This window comes from Amblyomma mixtum, chromosome 4 (assembly GCF_055824585.1).
Source record: "Amblyomma mixtum isolate Tamu chromosome 4, ASM5582458v1, whole genome shotgun sequence".
NCBI lineage: Eukaryota > Metazoa > Arthropoda > Arachnida > Ixodida > Ixodidae > Amblyomma > Amblyomma mixtum.
Window position 1 is genome coordinate 83515020 of NC_143015.1, and position 24326 is coordinate 83539345.

General features: G+C 45.4%; 1 protein-coding gene across 1 annotated transcript in view; it reads left to right on the forward strand.

Moving 5' to 3' along the window:
* LOC149347234 (sodium-coupled monocarboxylate transporter 1-like) overlaps positions 1–24326 on the forward strand; it is a 46433-nt gene that overhangs the window by 18717 nt on the left and 3390 nt on the right. The window contains exons 7-14 of the mRNA XM_089585531.1: positions 4369–4498; positions 6318–6406; positions 15987–16079; positions 16443–16471; positions 17649–17710; positions 19377–19463; positions 20342–20520; positions 22065–22168. Coding sequence (XP_089441657.1) covers positions 4369–4498; positions 6318–6406; positions 15987–16079; positions 16443–16471; positions 17649–17710; positions 19377–19463; positions 20342–20520; positions 22065–22168 — 773 coding nt within the window. The remainder of the gene's footprint in view (positions 1–4368; positions 4499–6317; positions 6407–15986; positions 16080–16442; positions 16472–17648; positions 17711–19376; positions 19464–20341; positions 20521–22064; positions 22169–24326) is intronic.

A 24326-nucleotide genomic window follows, 5' to 3' on the forward strand; every position in this document is an offset into this window, starting at 1 on the left:
CTGGGCGTTGCATCAACGAGCGCTTGGGGGAACATGCCCGAAATTTATCAGATTTAAAGGATAAATATGCACATTTGGTAGCGCATATTATGGGTTGCGACGGATGCGAGGCACGATTCAGTCAGACTAAGATTCTTGGCAAAAGCGCAGATAAGAAGGCACGTGAATGTCTGGAGGCTTTTCACATAAGAAAACTTGGCAATAGGTGTGTCAGCACCCCATCTGTTTCACTTTTTTCATCCGAGTTCGAATTCTTAGAGGCCGCCCTTAAATAATCTTTGTTAACTTTTTTGTTTTTGTTTTGGTTTCCGCTTGCTCATGTGTGCTCGCTGTGATGGTCGCTTTGATATCTTTACCTTTCCTGCCCTCCTCCCTCTTTTTCAGTGAAACTTCGCCATATAAAGGCGCTGCCTGGTTTCAATAAAATTAGTTGTGAGTTAGCGCTTTTTGTCTCGTCCTTGTCTTTTCGTGGTTTGCATGCTCTGGCGCTATTTTCTTCAAATAAAGTATGCACCAACTCGCCCAAGAAGAAGTGTTAATGCAGTATCCTTCAATCATGGTTGATGGTTTATAGGGGTTTAACGTCCCAAAGCGACTCAAGCTATCAGGGAGAGGCGCTCCGGAAATTTCGACCACCTGGGGTTCTTTAACGTGCACTGACATCGCACAGTACACGGGCCTCTAGCATTTCGTTTTTAAAGAGACCGCCGCGGCCGGGATCAAACCCGAGTCTTTCGATTCAGCAGCCAAGCGCCGTAATGATTGGGCCAACGCGGCGGCCCATTATGCTTCTATTAACAAAACTATCTGGCAGACACGCTTGCAGACAGGCTCGCGCGGGGGGCCGCAACCACCGTTGACATATCGGCCTGCCGGCGCATTGAGGTTCGTCGCGTCTTGCCAGCAGCTGATTTCGTTCACTGAAGCCACGGTTGAGAGCAGCACAATCGTGGCGCGCGAATGCGCTAGTCACGTGATTTTCTTTGTATTTCGCGGGCTTTCTTTGGAGCTCGGAAAAAAGATACACATGAGGTTTTCTTTACCGCAAATAAATGGAATGGGGGTTTTTTAACGTGCTCTCTAACTTCGGTATTCACATTTTCTGTCTAAAGTCAATATTTACGCATTTAGAAAAATTATATTAATTGCTAATCAATTAATTGCAAAAGAAAAAATTGCCTATGATGCGCAAGCCGGTTGGTAAGTGGTTTCCCTGGCCTACCTCAAATATTTTATTTTTTAACCTTTGGCTAAAGTTAGCGTGGACACCCTGTATAGCCCTTATAGATTGCAAGAAAGCATTTGGTTAATTCAACACTTCAGCATTTATGCACTCATTGCGCGATCACAATTTAGTAGAGGCTCGTGCAAAAATATTGGAAGATATCCATAGCGGGTGCGCACCTAACATAGTTCTGCACAACTGCAGCAATAAAATTTCATTAAAAAAGGAGTCAGGCAGGGAGACACGATCTTGCTAGTCCTATTGATCCTACGCCTGTTTACAATGGGTGAGAACTTTGGGGAAAAGAGTTAATGAAGAATACCTTATAAACTATGATTAGCTGGTGTCATTGCGTTGCTAAGTCACTAAGGAGATGAACTGCAAAGCATGACCAAAGAGTTAGACAAGCAGAGCAGGATTGTGGGCCTAAAAATTAATAAACTGAAAACCAAAGTAGTATTGAATAGCATCGGAAGCAAACGGCAGTTCAGAATTGCGAGCGAGGTGCTGGAAGTGCTAAGAAAACTTGGCTGGTTAGGGCAGGTAGTAACCGCAGATCTGGATCACGACAGCGAAATAACCAGAAGAATAAGAATGGGTGGAGCGCATATGGCGGGTTCTCTCAGATCATGAATGGCAGTTTGCCAATATCCCTCAAGTGAAAAGTATACACCGCCGTGTCTTACCGGTACTCACCTATGGGGCAGAAACATGAGGGCTAACAAAGAGGGTTCAGCTTAAGTTAAGGACAACGCAGTGAGCTATGGAAAGAAAAATGATAGCTGTAATGTTAAGAGACCGGAAGCGGGCAGAGTGGGTGAGAGAACAAACGCGGGTTCATATGATCCTAGTTGAAATCAAGAGGAAGAAGTGGGCTAGAGCAGGGCATGTAATGTGAAGGCAAGATAACCGCTGGTGTTTGAGGGTAACGAAGTAGATTCCAAGAGAAGGAAAGCGTAGCAAGGGGGCCAGAAAATTAGGTGGGAGTATGAGATTAAGTTTGCGAGGGTAGGTTCGCAGCAGCTGGCAAAGAACAAGGTGAATTGGAGGGATATGGGAGGGATCTTTATCCTTTAAAGGGAGTAATGAGGCTTACTTAGGTAGGCGGGTAAGCGACCCACCTACATAACCTACCTAACCTACCTTCCTAACCTACCTACCTAAGCTATCTTCCTAACCTACTTAACCTACCTACCTACCTACCTAGCTACCTACCTAACCTCCCTACCTACCTACCTACCTCCCTACCGAACTCCCTACCTAACCTCCCTACCTGCCTACCTCCGTACCTGCCTAACCTTCCTTACCTGCCTAACCTGCCTAACCTGCCTTACCTGCCTAACCTGCCTAACCTGCCTAACCTGCCTTACCTGCCTAACCTGCCTAACCTGCCTAACCTGCCTAACCTACCTAACCTACCTAACCTACCTACCTAACCTACCTACCTAACCTACCTACCTAACCTACCTAACCTACCTAACCTACCTAACCTATCTACCTAACCTACCTAACCTACCTAACCTACCTAACCTACCTAACCTACCTACCTAACCTACCTACCTAACCTACCTACCTAACCTACCTACCTAACCTACCTAACATAACCTACCTAACCTAACCTACCTAACATAACCTACCTAACCTAACCTACCTAACCTACCTAACCTAACCTAACCTACCTAACCTAACCTACCTAACCTAACCTACCTAACCGACCGACCGACCGACCGACCGACCGACCGACCGACCGACCGACCGACCGACCGACCGACCGACCGACCGACCGACCGACCGACCGACCGACCGACCGACCGACCGACCGACCAACCAACCTACCTGCCTAACTTAACTAACCAACCTACCTCACCTACGCTACCTACCTACCCAACCTACCCCACCTACCTACCTACGTACAGTACAGAATGGTACAATATAATATTGTGCACTACGATACGGCTCTTTACGTCCTGAAATTCTAACCGTAGGGTGGGTGGGTACTGGCGGATACAAAGACGCGTACACAAGAAACGGTCGTTAGACACGGACGAGCGCTGGGGCGTACCCAGCACCCGTCCGTGTCTAACGTCCCTTTCTTCTGTACGCGCTTTTTTATCCTCCAGGACCCTCCTTTTGTTACCATTTCAAGATGCACCAACTGACTCAAGAGCGAGGCCTATTGCACGTTACATCCTGTTTAACAACCCAAAGCTGCACATGCGCTATGAGAGACGCCGTATCAGTGGGTTCTGAACTAATTTCGACCATCTGGTGTTCATCACACCCAACAATTCTCGACAAAAGCATTTGTGAGGGGTAAACCGTTTACGAACACAATTTTTTCATATAATGTAACATTTCACTTATTTTTTCAATTATTGTTTTTCTATTAACGTTTTTGCTATTGTCAAAGCCGCTCCCTATTGGTTTTAAATGGGAGTCTTAACTTTTCGATGCGATCGATGGAAACATTTTACAAGAAATATTCGGCTACATATCACAAGAATAAACCATTACTTTCAATATTTTCATAAAAGTATCTTGCAATTTAGCACATTTCAAAATATCTGTCCTAAATTTCTTTACATGTAACGCGCACTGACATGCAGCATTGCGGCTTTTTTTTATGTCGCCTTTATAGAAACGTTGTCGCCGCGGACTGGTGTCGACCACCCGCGCCCTTGGCGTAAGCAACCGAAAGCTATAGCCGCTAAGCTATCCAGAGAGTTAACGGCACTGTAGCTGCCGACATTACATGACAAATATTCCCGCAGGAATCCAGCCGAAAAAAATTTCACGTAATAAAAACCCGTTATTATTGCTAGAACCGAGTGGTGTTCATCCCTCTCAGCTATAATTACGTATTAACTTCTCCAACATCGCCATGCAAACGCACCCGTGATCGGTGTCGGCATTGGGCTATACGGCAACGGCCTGACAGTTGCAGTTCGCTGTTCCTGTAAATAAATATGTTGGGGAGCCCCATATATTTTTATGATCACACTATGAGATAAACGGACCCTTTTAAACAGGACGAGTTGGACTGCGCATAAGAAACGATTTTGTTGGCCTTAAAACTATTGTAGTATATGGTACATCACGACCACAAAGTCTGTTTATGCTTATATATATGCTTCCTTTGCCAGCACTGCCGTGACCAGCTCATTCCTCGCTGCTTTCACTTACTGTGGACCCGTAGCGATGGGCATCGCACTGACTGCATGGTTTCGGGGTTGTGACCCACTGCTCTTGGGTGATATCGGTAGCATTGATCAAGTGAGTTCTCCATTTCGTCAATTCTCAACGTAGTCATTTCGTACCAATTTGCAGCGCTGTCTTCGCACACCTTTTTTAGTCTTGATCGCGCAGAACCTCTGATGAGTTCTCATATGCCTTATATATATGGTCTACGGGCTTTCTATAGACTTCTTAGGACTATATTGCCTTCCCTTAGATACTTCCTCCTTTCTATTCATTGTCTCTCAGATCTGCAGTCAGAACTCTATAGATTTTTATAAACTGTCTATAGGCTTTTTTATTGGCTACAGACTAGACTACAGGAAGTCACTTTATTGTCAAAAATTTACGGCCTGTCTTTGACAGTCTAATTAATAAGTTGCAACTGAGGGCAGCAAGAGTACCTTGCAAATTAAACGGACGCCGACCATTTAAGTTCAAGGAGAATGTTTTGGTCTAGGTACGGTGGCTTTTTTTCCAGTCCCATACGGAGAGTCAGTTTTTAAAATTCGCGACCTCACAGATTTTTGGCTCTTTCGATCCCAGGCAGACACGTTTGGTTTTTAAAACGTAGAATAGCTGACCAGAATATTAGTTCTTGTGATCCCAGGCAGACATGCTTGGTTTGTAGAACGTTGAATAGCTCACCTGATTACTCTTATCCTTTTCCATGTGAAGGTTGTGGGAATATATATTCGGGGTTATCAGAACGCCGAATTTTAAGCCAGCCACTCATCGCTGTGGGCTATGTAATGCCGCTTGCAGCTCTTTTCGTTAGCTAGTTGATTTGGTCCTTCCCATAATATTTTGCGCGCCACATGTCCTGTTATTTCTTGCGAACAGCTAAGACCTGTTGGCATACTGCAAAACCGCAATTTCATGCTAGACGTGTCGTTTTAGGAGTTACTACCCTTATTAATAATTGATAACGAACATTTCTGAAATAACCAAGCTGTACTAACGCTCTACTGCCGAAATTATTTAAGACTATTGAAAGATCTTATTATATGTGTCATACGTATGTCTCATGTATGTGCTTATTGGATATGTGTTATGTGTGTCTCGTATATATGAGGCAGGTATGATATATGTTTCTAAAATGTGTGAAATTATGGCGGTAGAGAAAAGAAGATCTAGGAAAGTAGAAAAAAAAACGAAGTAAAAACAGAGTATAAAAATGCCATTAACACGACTCTAACGTGCGGATCTGGAGCTGATTATACTAACCGCTACACCTTGACTGCCTTTATTTCAACACTCTACACAACGACTGCCACGGGGACTAACTGTGTTGTTTTTGTATGACGACACTTGTGCTTTTTTTTGCATATTTATTTACTACGCTCAAACGTACAAATTCCGGCCGTAGTTGACAATTGTTCACACAGTGTACCGAGGCTTGCTCCAGGCTCCGAGTTTTGAATCCGGATGTACACAGTGATAAGCTTTGGAACATCTTAGTTTAACGTGATTTTCACAGCGCTGGCTCCTGCTTAGGCCACGTTCTCTTTGCGCGCGTATTTTATACTACACGTGGAGCTCTGCCGCGAAAATACCCGGCTTTATTCGTTACGTACTCTTACGCCACTCAAGAAAGCAAATGAGCCCAAATTTACCTGCCACCCAAACGCGTACCTAAGCGCATTGTAATTTTCTGCGTGCTGCGTGTAGGGATGAGCGCACGGCTTATGAACAGCGTGCCACAAGATCGCGACACTCGGCCTGAAAGGCTTAATCCATCCTATTCTTCGCTAGTATACGGGAAAAAAGTTGTACTTGACATAAATTTGCAGACCTCAAGTAGCAAAATATATATCATATGGGTTTTTTCCTTCACATCTTTTATAAAAACTTTTAGATTTTGCCGTATTACATAAACACGTACTTGTTGCACGTGCCAGGATTTGTTGGACTCTTTCTAGCTGGAGTTGTCTGCGCCGCAACAAGGTGAGTATGAGCATACTGTGCAGAATTCAGTGAGCTTCATGTAAACGAGACAGTTACAGCCCCGTATGAGGGCAAAAAATTTGAATGGCTTAGGAGCAGGATTACCTGGTTTCAAGCGGTTTTGTTTGCCATATTTTTCGTTACCAGTCGGGAGTCTTCTTTGTGGCTTCTTACTAATTTTCCTTTCTTTGCGCAAATAATCTCCCGCACAATCCGCCTACGCTCAGCACGCTTCTCACATCTTCATTTGCGCACTGGTCGTAGGCGATAGCAATGAAAACCCTTAACAATGCATTTGAAACTTCGAAATGAGCTTCAATAAGGTAGAAACTTGGGCTTGTTAGTTCTGACCAAAAACCATCGTGACAGCGGAACACGACAAGGACACAGAACGAGAGGACACACACAAACAGCGCTAACTTCCAACAACTTTATTGTTCCAGAAATGATAAAGTTGTTGGAAGTCCGTCTTGTGTGTGTCCTCTCATTCTGTGTCCTGGTCGTGTGTTCCGCTACGACCTCACAAATAGTTCCAACCAGTTCAGCAGCGGCACCAGTGAAGGCAAGGCTCGCACTGCAGGTCCAAGATGTCTATGAAATAAGTGGCCATTCTTGACACAATATGAAAAGCATCGCTGTCCTGACAACCTGATCAACATATTTATATAAAACGAAGAACGATTTCAGATGTCATTAACTTCGGTGCATTGAGTACGACCATGCATTTGCTTTATTTTTACTTCTGCATGAACTCATTCCTGTTTGTTTCCCGGTCAACCTTTCATATTGATGCAATACCTCAACAACTCACTTGGCCTCCACCTTTTCCAAATTCAACGATAACACACGACATTTTAAGGAATTTTATTTTTCTGGTGGCAATTCGCTAACCGTATAGACGTGCTGAAGGTGCGTACTTGAGTGCTTATTAAAAAATTAACGCCTCATCTCACGCCAACGGAGCAAACTGGACCAAACATTTAACTCCTTTACATCTCTCTCTGATCCCTAGAACCTTCATTTTATCTCCAAAACAGACCAATGGTCATGAAGGGGCACACACACAGGGACTGTGTTTGCGAAAGTTGTGGCACTGCAGCTCTACACATTCCACTCCTTCCGCCAGCTTTCAAAATTCCTAGTTATGAAATGACAAGCACAAATGTAGAGTCCTTGCGGCTGGATGGCCGAGGGGTGGCGCGTCCGTTTCTCAGGCGCGCTTGGAGCGAGGGTATAGAGGGTGATGAAAAAGACAGCGCCACTGTTGGGCTGTGCCCCGTCTACGTCCCTTCCCGAGTCTCCGGCACCTTCTCGCGCTGTAACCCTCCGAGTTCTGGACTTTACCAATGACCCCTATGGCACGCTTTCTGCGAAATCTATTCCGCGGCCGTCATAGCCGAGGACTGGGTCATATTGTACTCAGCACACCAGCTTCAGAGCGACTGCTCTTGTCTTACCTGTCTAACATTTACGGGTCAACGTTAGGGTCACAACCAAGAACCTAGAGTCCGGTTGTACTTAGGAAAGACGGAAGAAAAGTGCAGTTAGAAAAATAAAGGCTGAATGTCGGGAAGGGTGAGCAGGACGGCCGGGGTAAGATATCTGTGAAATTACTGCACCACAGTTTGCAAGGCGACAGACGAACTGAGAGGGGCAGGGAGTGATGATGGGGATGATGGGGTTTGAATAAGGAGCAGCTACATGAAAGGTGAAGGGCACAATGCATATGTCTATGCGCACATAAGCTGGCAAACGACCTTTACCAAAGGTGTCGGGGATAACTGCCCAATACGTAAGGCAGACACCCTCGTACAAACAGCCTATGTCGTTTCATAGCCTTCATACGTGCTCCGTACATACATGCACTCCCTAGCTAGCACGGGCATAAAGCAAAGCCCCAACACAAGTCCCAGGGAGAGGTGACCAGGCTGCTCTCGTAAGCTCTGGAGAGGCGGTCATCCAGATTTATCTCCTGCGAAAACAGCAGCAGAATCTTGGCCACGCACCCGCCTTCGCTGACTTCTTCTGGGTGCCAGGACGAGACGTTCTGATTGGTGCCGTGTGACAAAGGCCCTGCTCAACTTTTTGTGTGAAACAGGCCTGGATACTCGTCTGTGACCGCCTGTGCACAACCTACATGGTTAATGACATGTGTCGGTGTTTGCGTTGCAGACATCAGTTTATGAGTTTTATGTGCGTCTACTAACCGCGATGCGAGTGCCAGCCAGTGTGGTGTGTGTGGTGTGTGTGTGTAGACATCACCCGTGAAACTCATTGTATTATGCCATCATCAGCCTTCATTCGCACATTCCTTTTCCTCCTCTTTCCTTTCCCCTGTGTGGAGTAGCAGGCCAGGGCCATGTCACCACCGGCCGACCTCTCCACCTTTCCCTCATTAAAATTCCTTTCTCTCTCTTCCCGCTGGATACCAAAGAAAGCCTCCTTGAGTAGCGATGCCCAGTCAGAAGCATAAAAACTATAAAAATACTGTTGTGAATAGAAAAATGGTAACCCCGGGAAGACCGTTATCCTTGTGCGTCTTTGTACCCTAAACATATAGCTGTGCCACTGGGCGTGCTCAATGCCAGTTATGCGCCGCATTTGTGGAGAGCATTACACCCTCACTATGTTGGCGAAAAGTTATGAATCTATCGTTTCGCCAAGTCAACGGACTTCAAATTATCTATATATGTACGCTTCTCATACGCTTCTGCGACATATAAACCGAATAACAAGAACTGAAATGCCACCGCTTGAATTGACGGTACGCACTTGCGGCATTTGCAGTGACAACACGCGAAAAATTGTGTGTAAGCCCTTGCAGTTTGCGAATTCGAACGGCGGGCCCAGGTCTTGTTTCATCTTGCAAGGACAACGAATATTTACCTAAGGTGTTGCACAGAGATTGCATCAATATTTAGATACCACCCGGGTACATACGCTGAGCCGTGTTAACTCCAAGAATGTGCACGCATACAACTCACCTTGAGCACGGCTGATGAAGTTTACCGTGCCGCATTTTTTTCTGATATTCTCGCGTTTAGTCCTCATGTACAGCCTAAAAGAAGAGTGCTCTGGCAATCTAATATAAAGCCTGCCTTCTGATCCACTGGAATCTAGCGTGCCTTCTGTGTTTGTTTAGACAAAGCCTTCAAGCACGTTCCGCTCATGTACCCTTCGTAGCTTCATTTCAAATTTATGTGACAATGAAGGACCCAGATTATCGCTGAAGAGGCTGCGGTAAAACAATTGGCTCCTGCATCTATGTCACAAGAGGTGCGCGCCAGTGATCGACCTACATTTGGTGAAAACACTCTTACTGAACTGAAACTTCAAAAGAATTTTACTGACCTGCAGAGTCTGCTTCATCAAAATTGTACGCAATGCGCGGGTTCCATAATTATGTTGGCTGTTGACGCTCGTTACTGGTAAAAGTAAAGCAGCAACACGTTGATCAAAAACATTTATTGAGTCTCTCCTTCAACCATGCTCCAAGCATCCTGTTAAGTAGATGTATCAGCAGAATTGAGTCAATGTAGCCAATGAACCCATAGCGGAAGTACTGTAAATTTTAGCTGTAGGTCAATAAATACTGGTAGCACGCAGCAAAACATAAGGCCTGCGCAGATGCGTCCGATAAACAGTGCTTATTGTGACTGCTATGGCCTTCTGCCCAAACTATATACATCAGGGCACTGGATCCACGGTTGAGCTTTGCCTTAGTCACTGATTATTCTTTGCAATACATCCCATGAGTGGCTTAGCAATAGATGATGGTAAGTGCACAGTAATGGTCACTGGCTCCATATTTCATGTATAAACGGGGTAGTGTCACTGGCGCTGGGCTGGCTGAAGGTAATGTAACCGTTCATGCATTCACTAGCACAATATCCACGCTTCTTGATTCAACAATAGGAGAAAAATGGATCTATAATGTCTGAGCGACGTAACATGGGGAAGTATGTACGACAGTCCTGTTGGATTCACCATGCGCAATCAGCATAACATGAAGAGCTCATATGAAGAGAGATCACACCAGAACTGACGGAGAAACCTGAGGTTGTGGTTTATGCAGGTTTAACGTCCCAAAATGAGTGAGGCTATGAGGGACGCTGCAGTGAAGGGCTCCGGTAACTTCGATCACCTGAGGACAGAGGAGCTCGAGCATAAATTCTCAGTATATGGAAGTTGCAAGTAATGCATAGACTATAAAGCGTAACGCGAGGCACGCAGTAAATAAAGATGCAACAAACACGATATGATACATGGCGCTCAAAATTAAACCTCTACTTCTATGGTAGCACGTAAAAATAGACAGCTGGTGCCAAAATATAGCAGAAGAAATGTGACTATCAAATTAAGCAATATGTGAAGAGTACGTTTGGTTGTTTTGGTGATCTTTCTTTCTTCTACAATCAGTTATTTATGGTGCCCTTGAAGTAAGGCTTCATTCTCAGTGCAGTGCGTCAAGATCACCACGTGTTCCTTCATGTCGTTCTCTATATAGTTCATGGTGCCTTCGAGCCAATTAGCACGCCTTCTGCTCTTAAACTGTGCCAGGTTTCGAAAATAACGACAAGGCCACCCAGAAAACATTCAGTAGGCAGCATGAATACACGATATCATCTGACATTTAACTGGCACTGTGTAACACTTTGTGGTTGGAGAACAAAAGTTTCCGAGTGGAGAGACATCAAATGTATTTCATTAAAATTCTTCAATTTCAAAAATCAAAATTACTTTGTTCTTGCTCGGATAAATTTAAAACTTCATGCCCAAGCTCTCTAAGCAAGGATTATTTTATGTCATGTTCTTTGCATGTAATTGCAGGGCAAAAGTGGCTCACACACGTGTGGCCCATTTAACGCTCAATGATGGGTCACACAGTCCCCGCCTTCTTTTTCGCTTAATGCGTGCCTGCTAACGGCGGAACTTAGAATAGCGCTGCCGCGCAGCGTTCCCAGACCACCTTTGTATTCAACCCGGTGTCAATGCTGATCTTGATGCAAATGCTATAATCCGCCTCCATAGAACATGTTTATGCAGGTAGCCACGCTAGCGATGGTTTCTCGTAAGCCGTCTGCGTAGAGAAAATGTTGCCATGTTCATTTTTTGGCTTTCAATGCACCAGTTACCTACAAAAGTTGTGTTAATTTGACTGGCCGTCTCAACAACGCCTTCCGATAGAGCAGTGAACACAGGAAAATTGTTGGGGAGTCTAGTTCATGGTCCCGAATTTCATGTTAAACCTATAGCGTTAAGGGTACCGATCAGCAGGGAAACCAGCTTCGTAAATGGCTGGCCGAGATAGTCCGGATTGATCAAGAAGGTTTTGACGTCAGAAGCTTAGCTATAGAAATGAATAGTGATCAAAACATTAGATGAATTGCTATACTGTAAGGCCGCAACATGACTCGAACGTGATAATGACATGTAAGATGAAAGTATACTGGCTGCGCTGAAAAGAAAATTGTAGTAATTAGACGGGAATCGAGCACGGGAACCCTGCGTTGGGAATCAGAAACGGTACATGTAGGCGATTGACACACGTTCGTTCGACCTTGTTAAGGGAGGCCTTCTCTGTCTTGTCCTACAGTGTCTGTGTATGCTAAGTGATATGCAAAAAGGAACCCAGGCGGCTGAGAGTTCCAAATTACTCTATTGCGTCGTACCCTTAAGGCGGAGCTTAAGTGTGCCTCTAATTTCTAGGTTTGGCTTTGTTTATTGAGGTTTAACGTCCCAAAGCGACTCAGGCTATGGGGGACGCCGTAGTGAAGGGCTCCCGGAAATTTCGACCACCTGGAGTTGTTAACGTGCACTGCCATCGCACAGTACACAGTAAATTAGTAAATTGGTAAATTTTCTTTTGAAGAAAGGAAATGGCGCAGTATCTGTCTCACATATATCGGCGGACACCCGAACCGCGCCGTAAGGAAGGAAGGAAGTTGGGAGCGAAAGAAGAGAGAAAGAGGTGCCATAGTGGAGGTCTCCGGAACAATTTCGACCACACGGGGATCTTTAACGTGCACTGACATCGCATAGCCCACGGGCGGCTCTCGCGTTTCGCCTCCATCGAAACGCAGCCGCCGCGGGCCTCTACAATTTCGCCTCCATCAAAATTCGAACTCCTCGGCCGGGATCGAACCCCCGTCTTTCGGGACAGCAGCCGAGCACCGCAACCACTGAGCCACCGCGGTGACTCTAATTTCTAGGTTCATAGCATATAATCATGCTGGCGGGCTTGCCAGCAGTGACTTTTGATGCATAACAAGAGCCATACAGGTGATATAAACACACGGCAGATAACGCCTTTAGTTGGACTACCACATAGCATATTTCACATTAGTAGATCCGTTTTGGCTCAGTGTCTACGCTCATAGCTTCCCAGTCTTGCGATGGCACTTTAAGGAGTACCCATAACGGGCAGAAGTTCCGGGATGTTGCACTTCACTTTTATGCTGCATATCATTGTTTAGCAAGCACTGCTGCAACTGTCCTCGATAAGTACGTCTACTTGATAAAATACTAACCTTCAATGACCCCTTGCAGTAGCACACCAATGAACCACAATTCAGACATTGAACCTCGGAGACATTCAACACTGAATTTAATGCCATGAGGCAGTTTTCGTAAACAGAACTTGCGACATTGTTCAGATTTTATACACATATGGCAATTCTTATATCATTTTGTCATTTTTTTCCTGCGAATAACATTACCACAGGACCTCGACACAATAAACAAATATGAAGAACCTCCTCTAAATCAACTAACCCTTTATTTAACAGTAAAAGCTCAGCGCCTTACCGAGTCAGGCTGCAAATGAAATCCAGGAATGAATGTTAGCTAGAACGTTTCACAGTCAAGAAGGGCCAAAATTCGTCTTCGCCTTGTGACCTCTTTTTCACCGTTAAGAAATCTATGAAACCAAGCAAACGTGACAACAAGAAGCATGGCATAAAAATATAGGGCGCCTAAAAACACAAACATGATTGCGATATGTAAGAATAACCTTGGCACACCCATTGTTCATTGCCATTCGGAAAGCTCTACCTGTGTCGCCTGTGTATGTGCTGAAACAATCAGTGTCCACGTTTTGTACACCCTGTGTTTAGAACTGAAATATAGACGCTGCGCTGTGGTCTAGAGGCCTTGATCCTCTGCGTTTGACGGGTAACAAAGTAATGGATGGCCACATAGACCGCTAGCCTTAATGGCACGCGTAGCGTTACCGCGGTTCCTTAAGCCGCCATGTTTGCACTACAGGTCCGGACTGTGATGAAGCAACGACCTTACTTTCCAGTAGGTCCTTAGTTGGTAATTATGTTAATGCGCAAGGGGGATTAACCTTGCACTTATATGTCGGCAATTGCTCCACTTCAGTCGCTTAACTGAATGAATATGTTACCACAGGGGATTCATAAGGCCAGTGTCCTCCAAAAACTTTAAAAGTATACAAGGTGATTTTTTTTACCCTTACGAATGTTTATTTCAAAAAGCCGTGACAGGTTTTTCAAACTAAGCCGATAGCTGTACTATTAGCCGGCGGCTGGAGACCAGAGTTGTGGAGATGATAGTTGAAAATTTCGACCTTCACCACCAAAAGTGCGCCCTACAGCCGCGGGCTAATAGCAGAGATATCGGCTTCGTTTGAGGAACATGTGATCCAGAGACTTTTGACCCCGAATGTACGTCAATGCTTTCTGTTGAGTTCGAATGTACAGAAAGGCGGACATTATGTAAAGCTGGCCAAATCTTTATCTGGCGTGCGTGACGGCCGCGTTTTCCGAGCTCCTGCTGATTATGATGAAACAAACTTGCGAAAATATCAAATCTAAGTAAAAGCTCCCTAAGCCTGTGCTTTATATTAAGCTTTCTGCAAGTTTTCTTTGCCATAGAGAGCAGGAGAGCAGAAAAAGCGGTCGTCGTCCACGCTAGCTAAAGATTTGGCTGGCTGTACCCCATGTGGGTAAATATTTAAGCGATTAATTGAACAAAATTGAAGGAAACTTTTTATCTTTAATCTAAAGGTTCCAGCCTATAATGTTAAATCGATAGCGATCAACAGGGAAGGTTTTCTTTTTCTAAAAATTTTCTTAAACGTGAACGGTTTTAAATATCGACTGTCAAAATTACGCATTTGATAGCGTGTTGAGTTCGCTTTCTCGTATTTCATATTTAAAATGGCGCCTCTGGCAATTGTTGTGTGCCAAATAATGCCGCAGTTGGTGTCTGTGATGATGTAGGAGAACTTTATTTCTGCGACAATAGTAAACGCAGCGGCGGCATTATATAATTAAGTATTGCGGGCAAGCGAACTCAACAAGCTTCCAAATGCTCATTTTTATTTTCGACATTTCGAACCATATTGCCGATTAAAGAACTTCTAAACAGGGCTCACATTCGATGTTGGCGGTCCCCGGTTCCGCACTGTAACCTTGCCCGAAAGCCAAACTCAAAAGGTTTATTAATCGTTTTGCGCTCATTAGTCTGCTAATTTGTTATAGATATATGATATACATCATGTACGCTTTCCTGTACAATCCAGCTCAACAGACCGCACCGACGTATTTCTCAGTTTTTTGAATAAAAATCTGTAATCGTTAAAAGAGATGACCATGTATATTACCAGGTGCAGTGCTGAATTACGTCCTGAGAGCGATCATATAAATTTCCGCTTTGTAGACTCTCTCTCCTGTGCCCCGGTGATGGATAGCCAAGACAAACGCTTGTGTCAAACTTCTTGTCTTTCCTCTTCATCTAACTCTTTCTCGCTTGCTTCACATCTTCGGCCTCAGCTGAAGTACAATGGCTTCTGTGCTGCTGCAGATCGCTGGGCACAAAAGCGTTGCTTTGCAGCAATCGCGCCCAAAACAAGCCCCTCACCTTGCTACTCGACTAACCATCCGCACATTGGAGCGACCCCTCTTAGCCGCCTGCTTTAGGGAACACAATCAGCGCCAAACACTGCCCTCATTACTACCTTGTACCGCAGGACAGAGTGTTTCACTTGAGGCAAAATTTTTAAAATAGACTTTTTTAGTTAGAACACCGCTTCTTGCAGCATAGCACTGTTCAGTATTCAATTCAATATTAGTTATCCAGCCTGCTAGTTAGCGCATCGCAGCTGTATCCTAATGTACTACTCCGCTGGCAATGCTATGCCGAAAAAAGCGCTCTTCTAACTAAAAACCTGTTATTAAAATTTGTGTGCAGTAATAGGTGAAACACCCTGTATAATCAAACTATACGCGAATGAGTGTCACTTCAGGCACTAGCCTTGTCCGCCGACTATGACCACTTTTGCTTGCCCCCTGAAGTTAAAACAAACCGAAAGAAGAGCTTCTTTTGAGGTCAGCATTTTAGTAGGTCACTCGTTCTCTTATTTGTACGTCTTTTCCCGCTAGGCAAGATGTCCGTAATGCGATGAACCAGCTAATTCTAATAAACTCTTTAGCAGTAACTGCCCTTTACTGATAGCTTCCTTCACGTAAGCTTCATTATTTAACAGAATGCAATTTCAAACTTTTCCTGGGTGCGCATCATGAACCACGCATGCTGTTCGTTTATTGTTTTCTAGTACAACATCGTCAACAATCAATTCCCAAGCCGCCATTCTGTATGTGGACGTGATTGGGCCTCGCTGGAAGAACGCCGAAAAACACATGTTGTGGTACACGTGGCTCGGGTGAGAGAAGCGGCATTTCCCGCTTTTCAGAAACTTATTTCTGACCCAATGTTCTTGCATGCATCGCTACATGTGAAGGCAGTAAACTTGTACCGCGAATAAAATGCTTACTGTTACAGTGTGCACGGACTAACATGCCAGGCGTGCTGATGACTATATTGACCCGCCTTCAGCGCATCGATTTCGCGGGGGCGTTTAGATAAGCCTACAGCTCATTATGCTTAGCCTACGTTAACGTGGCGCTCACTCACCATTACCGCGTTACGGCGTTAGACGAGATAAATGCAGGCTGTGGCACTCATTGTGCTGATTTCGCCTACGACTTTAGGCTGATACTGAAAAAGCCAGGGCAGCCATCCTTAGAGGAATCGCACTCTGTAGTGCAGATATCGTGTTGAAGCGCTTCTGTACAGAGTATACCGGAATTAGTTATTTCGCCACTCCCGCTATCGCAGCCGACATCACTGACAATACCAGAGTGCTCGGTATTCACAGCCCTCTATTATAAGGGCTCCGTGGGATTTGCCTATGCTGTTCGATATCCGCGGAGGAGGGTATATGATCTGGCAGAAAGAGAGAGCCGGAGGAAGGGACATGCGTGAATGCATCACAACAGAGCACAATGCGAACTTTTTTCGCGCTTGCCACTGAAAGCCCACTAAATGGCCGAACGAGCTTGTGGCACTCCGTGCGGCACGTTTCTTAGTGTAATTAGCGTTATTGCTTTTCTGTCCCTCCCTTCTGCTTTGTTTCCCGCTTCGCGATCGCCAAATGCTCCGTTAAGCTAAACCACCTTGGAAGCTCCACGCTCTCGACGTGATTCTGCCCTATTAGCTTTTCACTTTAGCCAGCGCGCTTTTAATGCGGCACTTTCTGCTCGCCTTGTTGTCTCCTTTCGGCATAGCGCCTACCGCTTACCGCGCCGCGCAGCTGCGTATGGGTAGATCACTGTTACGGCGCCAGATGGCGCCACGAACCCGTCAACAGCGCGCAAGCCTGCCGCGTCGGGACCAATCAGCGCGTGCGTAGGGCTGGGCGCGGTACGCTGTAAGCAGTAGCGGTATGCGCTCTGCTTAAATTATCGATATGTTGCTTGCCGTTCACAGCAGTTAGCCTCCGTGACTTCCGCCCATCCGCAAAAAGAAGTTACAAGGGAACTCTTGCTGCGCAGGAATTCTTTTATACCGTATTCAACTTCTTGCTTCGATCCTTTTAGCGGAGTTTCTCAAAGAGGGCCACATACTCTTCCGAGATTATAACATACAACTGTAAAAGAACATCGGTGCACCTCAGTTAAAGAGGTAAGCTTAGAGCAATACTGGTGACTTGGGCTCCAAATGACGCCCATGGATTACAGTGCAGGCTTTCTGCGAAATGTTCTTCCATTCAACACCGTTTGTAGACCGGAGGGGTGCATAAGCGCAGGTGCAGAGTTTTTGGACATTCGCGCTCATTTAGAGGCACTTGCAAAAAACTGAGGTGTCTGCACAAATGCACACGCAAACCTGTGAACGTTTAAAACTGTCTCCGTTTCCTTCTTTTCTGCCCCAGCAGCTCTAGGAACTGTGATGACAATTTACAGCACTCTTTGCATATACATGGCGTCTTTGGCCAGGGTAAGTACCGCACAGGCGTCGCGATCATGTAAGGATTGGTGGTTTTATTTTACTTTATCTCAGTCAAAATTGCTCATGACTGAACTCGTGCTACCCACCTTCCTCCGATGGAAGGTACTTGGAACTGTAATGCACGATGAGAAGTGCTGCCTTGTTCAGTTATTGTCATGACTTGAGAAGCCCTTTATATCTATTAGGGACGGGAAGAAGTATTTTTACAAGGTATTCGAATTCAGACTGTCAACATTTGCTTATGATGATCAGCACATGAAATATCATAAAACGCTGAGCTCTATCGAAGACACAAAGAATAGCGCGGTTTATTTGTCCATTTTTGTGAGTCTTGGTTCGAGCTGTATGGATCGCGATGCCTCCGAACCAACTAGCCCACCAAAATGTCTTACACAAATAGCTGTTTTTTATGTGTGTTACGCGACCAGTTTGACACGGGGACGATAATTGGCTTCGTGACTCGTAATTGCTAAAATCCATCATCATCAAAAGTTTTAGTTGAGGCAGTTAACGTACATACTGATAAGGGAAGTACAGGGCCGTCTTATCTATATCTTGTGGAATTCTCGCACCACGTCTGTGCTCCCAGATATCTGCGTCGAAATATCGAACTCAGTATGCATAACTACGTACTTAAGGCGATGCGGGGCTATAATACTCCTTGCAACGGGCCGCAGCTATTGCACACAGAGCAAGTGCCTTTGGAGCATGCCGGGCCACACTCCAATGGTTGATGAAGTGCCTCCTTGTAAAAGACCCTCCACTATGAAAGGGAAAAACCATTATGCACAAAAAGACACATTTCTTATTATCTCCCTAACAGAGGTCAAAATTACTTTTGAGTATTTTGAGTCAAGACGAAAAATAGTTCGAAAAGATGAAAAAAGGTGCTAGTACGACATAATTTTGGAAGAGAGTTTAACTGAATCCTCAAACTTTGTTCCCTTACAGTTACTTGACCTACATGCTCCGCGAACCGCAAACTTTTTCACACGCGTTCGATCACGGGACCCTCGAAACAGAGCTGTATTCTCTACGGCCTTAATATAAAAGGCAAATACATGAATAATATAGCTCACTTCTTCAGTTGGTGACCCGGACGAAGTTCGAGCACTGAAGTGCGCTCGTTACCCCTATGAATATCGACGTCCAACCCTGGATTCGAGTGTGCCTCCACTGCTAGCATGCCAAGTGTCAGATGCCAAGTGCCTAGATCTTTGCCACTCCTTGATTTGCAGACAGAGTAGACAGAAAGGACCCTTTCTTTCTAGGGACAAAGAGAATCAATTTAGTGGCTGGCGCAATTTGAGCTCTCAGTAGATCTTGTGCCCGGTTCACCATGGAGAGATAGTCCGCCAGTTCGGCCGGTAATAGGTATACGCAATGCTTACATTTCAGGCTCTGCGGACAGCAGAACTTCCACATGTGATTCTTCATCTCCCGTCTCAAATCCTTTTGAGAGCACTGCTCATCTTCATGTTGGCTACCATTTGAGGTCAATGCAATAGTAGGAGGGATGGCAGTATAAATTGCATCAAGGTCTTTGGAGTTTGCGCCCCTCTAGTCGTACATATGGCCTTTAATTATATCTGTTTTGTCACTGTACTTCCGCTAGCCCATGAACTTACTTGATGTGTTCCTCTTTCCTTGACAGACATTCATTATGGTGTATACCTGCCTCACGTCGCCTTATGTGGGCTTGTGCCTCCTGGCTATGCTATTTCCGTTCGTCCACTCCAAGGTGCGTACGCAGCATGTGCCACTGACAGGGTGCATTCAGTTTTATTTCTGATGTAGCTGTGCCGCTTGATGTAAAAACAGAATCATAAGCGGAAAATTTAAGTACGGTAAATGCCTGTAAAAAAGTGGAAATTGGGCGAGATGGTACCGATCCTTGTTAACGACGAACCACAAGGACGAGGACGGAGACGTAGAAAGAGAGAAGAGGTACTATTCCGTGTTTCTACGTCTCCGTCCTCGTCCTTGTAGTGTCTCGATAACATGGATGGCTGTAAAACTGAAGTGGTATATGTTTAGGCGCTGAAACCTACTTCCCGCGCAAAGCGATTGCTTGCGGCACAGTACTATGCGCCATACTACTGGTCATTGTTTTTAAGGCAAAAATAGAAAGAAGCTAAGTCGAGCCGTCTTGAAGCTTTATACCAGTTACTGGATAAGAAAGCAAAACCGCGAAAACATAATCGACTGCTTTCGAATAAATTTGGACAGCGTTGGCTCAGTGGGTATGGTCCTCAGCTGCTGTGCCGAAAGACACCGGTTCGATCGAAATGCGCCGGTGCGCTCACATTTCGATGAGGGCGAATTGCTTTCCGAGAGTTTCAAACATTCGTTCGCCTCCAAACGCAATGCTTCACTATTGTCAGTTTATTCTATTTTATACCGTTTATTATCTCAGAATAAATTATTTTATACACAGGAGGTAATAATCAGTTTTCTGCTTTGATACTGCTGTCAGCATGGGCAATAATTCTCTTGAGCACTCCCAATATAAACTTCTTGAAGAAGCTTGTACGACTATCACAATTTCAGACTTCCGCATTATTTTGCATGCTTCCTACAATAAAATGTCATTAACTAAATGACCGCTTACTTTCACAGGGTGCAGGCGTGGCCACAATTGTCACAGTGGTTTACCAACTCTGGCACATAAAGCACGCAATTCAGAAAAATACGAAACCCGCCAGAATGTCTGTGTCACTAGATTACTGCCCCGCTAACCGCACTCACAGTGCTGCGGCTTTTGGGCGGAATGTCACGACTCTTTTCGAACCGCCCAAGTAAGTAAATTATAATCATTATGAATATCTAACTTAGGCGATCACAAAATGAACAAGGGAGGGGAAAACCTCAGGTTGCTAGAGCCAACGTTTCGACAAGGGGACTTGTCTTCGTCTGGGCCCAGACGAAGACAAGTCCCCTTGTCGAAACGTTGGCTCTAGCAACCTGAGGTTTTCCCTTCCCTTGTTCATTTTGTGATCGCCAAGGACCATCTACCGCACCCTCTCTCTAACTTAGGCGATATAATTCATCTCGACGGTCTGTCTGACCGTGACATTATTAGGGGTAAAATCATGCCAACAAAGCTACTCGTGTATTTCACATGAACCTGAGCAGCGCCTCCTCTATTTTTGCAATGCTTGCCGAGTATACCCGACATGAGCGTCCAAGGCCCTTTCCTATCTTCCTTTCCTACGCTCCCCCATCGGCTAGTCTTGGCCCCTGCTCTAGTCCTGTAAAAGAAAGTACCATCTCAGCAGCGCCTAACGACGCTCTGGTTGAACGCGTCTAATAACAGTAAAGGGAGAACCAGACGGAGCGATAAACATGAAACGCCTGAAACTGTCTTTTAATGTTGCGCCTTCACACTCTCTGGTGTATGACGAAGCGCGCTTCACTGCCGTCTTTATTGACCCTCTGTTTTGGAAACACAACGCCGCATGCAAGATTGGAGCGCAGTTTGTAAGAGGTCGCGTCGAAGCAAGGCATTTACGCCTCGTTTTGCTACTACGGAAGGGTGCATAGGTGGGCGACCTGGAATATGCTTATCGTTTAACAAAACTACAAAGACATGGGCACAACAAAAGAAATGTTTCTGAAAGCGTGTGCTGAGGCGTAAGTAAGCAGTGCTATAAGTGCAAAATATGTGAACAGAAATAAGAAGAAAAATACACAGGAAATAATGTTATATAAAGTAGTACTTGATCACAACCTGCTATATGAGTCAATGAATTAACCCTCTACCCTCAGTCTCCAGCTACTGCGAAGCAACTGGCCAATGCGGTGGTGATACCTACGACTCAGAGGAGGTTGCTTAAAATCTCTTGCTCTAGACAGGCTGCCATTGGGAACTGAACCTGACAACGTTTAACGCTAGAACGCTATCCACACAGGTTAGTCTAGCTGCGCTGTTCGAGGAAGTAGCGGGTATAAAATGGGGTGCCATAGGGGCTTATTTTCCTTAGGAGGAAAGAGGCAATTCAGATGACCGATGTCGTCAAGGGTGACAAACTAGATTCTAAGAGAAAAAAGCGTATCAGAGGATGGCAGCAAGTTAGTTGGGCGGATGATATTAAGAAGTTTGCGGGGATACGGTGGCCGCAACTGGCAAAGGACACGGTTAACTGGAGAGATAAAGGACAGGTCTTTGCCCTGAAGTGGGCGTGGTAAGGCAGGTGCTACTGCTGCTGCCATCTTTTAACGCATTTTGCAAGCATCTGCTACTTTGTGAATAAACTGATTTACTGCCCATTACCTCATGTGGGCTAAAAGACGTACTGTCAGAACACCGTGCCTTAATTTTTAAATGTTCTTTTTCCTTCAGATCGGAAGAAGCGTTCTTTCTCTTTCGAATATCGTCCTTTTGGAGCAGCTTCTTTGGTATTTTGGCTACTGTTGCAATCGGGGTCTTGGTGAGCGCTATAACAGGTAGGACTTTGATTATGATAATCTATGCCTCATATTCATACAGCTTATTGACTGAGTGCATAAAGCATTGTGTTTACGGGGTTGCTGGTTTTTCTGGCACAGTACCTCCACCGTCCTTGAGATCTCAGATCAATGGATCTAATTAGTTGAATAATTTACCGCTTTTTGCATCAGCCCTTTTATATAGTTTCCTTGACTTCCTCTGTAATTTCCTTGGTGACGAAATATTTGATAATAGCACCATTATTGTTAGTGCTACTGTAAAAATATGTGCTTAAATATAAGGATCTCACTCGCAAGCGTCTTAGCGTCCTTAAGAGTAACAGATTCAATTCCAAGGGAACGGAAGCGTAGCAGGGAGCGGCAGAATGTTAGGTCGGCGCATGACGTTAAGAAGTTTGCGGTGATAGGGTGACCGCAGCTGGCGCAGGAGAGGGTTGATTGGATAGACATGGGGGAGACCATTGTGCTGCAGTAGACGTAGTCGGGCTGATGATGATGAAAAATATGTGCAAATTAACTTGCAGTTGGCGCCCAGGTCTGTTACAAAGTGCTTCTCGTTTCTGCCAATGTCTACTTTTTCTCCTCCTTTAAGGCTTCCTCTGTGCTTCAATGATACACCCTCTGCTGCACTTACTTCAGGCGCTTACGTTCCCCTACACGCTCCTTTCATGTCGTCATCATCATCATCAGCCTGACTACGCCCACTGCAGGGCAAATGCCTCTTCATGTCTCTCCCATTAACCCTGTCGTTCGCCAAATGAAGGCCACAGTATTCCCGCAAATTTCTCAGTCTCATCCGCCCGCCTTACTTTCTGCCGCCCTCTGCTACGCTTGTCTTCGCTTGGAATCCACTCCGTTGCCATTAAGGACCAGCGGTTATCTTGCTATCGCATTACATGCTCTGCCCAAGCCCATTTTTTCCTCTTCATTTCGACTACACTGTCATTAACCCGCGTTTTTTGCCTTACCCACTCCGCCCGCTTCCGGTCTCTTAACGTTACACCAGTCATTTTTCTTTGCATACTTCGCTGCGTTTTCCGTAACTTAAGCTGAACCCTCTTTGTTAGCCTCCACATTTCTGCCCCATAGGCGAGTGCCGGTAAGATACAGCTGTTGTATACTTTTCTCTTGAGGGATATTGGTAAACTGTCACTCATGATCTGAGAGAGCCTGCCATATGCGCTCCACTCTATTCTTATTCTTCTAGTTATTTCTGTCTCATGATCCGGATCAGCGGTCATTACATGCCCTAAGTAGACATATTCTCTAACTACTTCCAGTACCTCGCTACCAATTGCGAACTTCTGTTCCCTTGCTAGAATGTTGAACATCACTTTGGTTTTCTGCATGTTCATTTTTAGCCCCACCGTTCTGCTCTGCCTGCCTAACTGATTGACCATGCTTTGCAGTTCTTGTCCTGAGTGGCTTAGCAGGGAATGTCATCAGCGAGTCGTAGATTACTTAAGTATTCATTAATTCTTATCACATCTGTTCCCATTTCAGGCCCCGGAATGCCTCCTGTAAACAGGCGGTGAATAGAATAGGCGAGATCGTATCTCCCTGCCTGACACCTTTCCTTATTGGAATTTTATTGCTGGCTTTATGGAGAACTATGGTAGCTGTGCAATCGTTATAAATATCTTCCAATATTTTCACATAACACTCTTCTACACCTTCATTCCGCAATGCCTGCATAACTGCTGAGGTTTTTACTGAGTTGAATGCTTTTTCGTAATCAATGAACGCTATATACTGTAACGTGGCGGCCAGCCGAAGAATGAGGCGTGATGAACGATGGATAAGAGATGATTTAATGGCCGCTGGCCTAGCGCGAGCGCTCCGTCCAGCGCCGCTGCCAGCTTCGTCTTCTTCGTAACATTACCCGGGGCCACCGAGCGATCGTCCCGATCGTAAACTGAGGAAGACGCGGGCGAAGGGATGCGTGACTCAGCGATGGCGTTCATTGCAGAAAAGAAGTGGCACGGTGATGAAGTGCTGGCCGCCACGGTGGATGAGATGATAGGCGGATGAGTCCCGGTCTACGAAGCATCCGGACCGTAGGGTGCCAGGAGCTGACGGCCGAGGTCCTTGGACGCACCGAACGGCAGGGGGGCGGTATCCTCATGTGTGGGCAGGGTCTTGGGTCGGTCGGGTC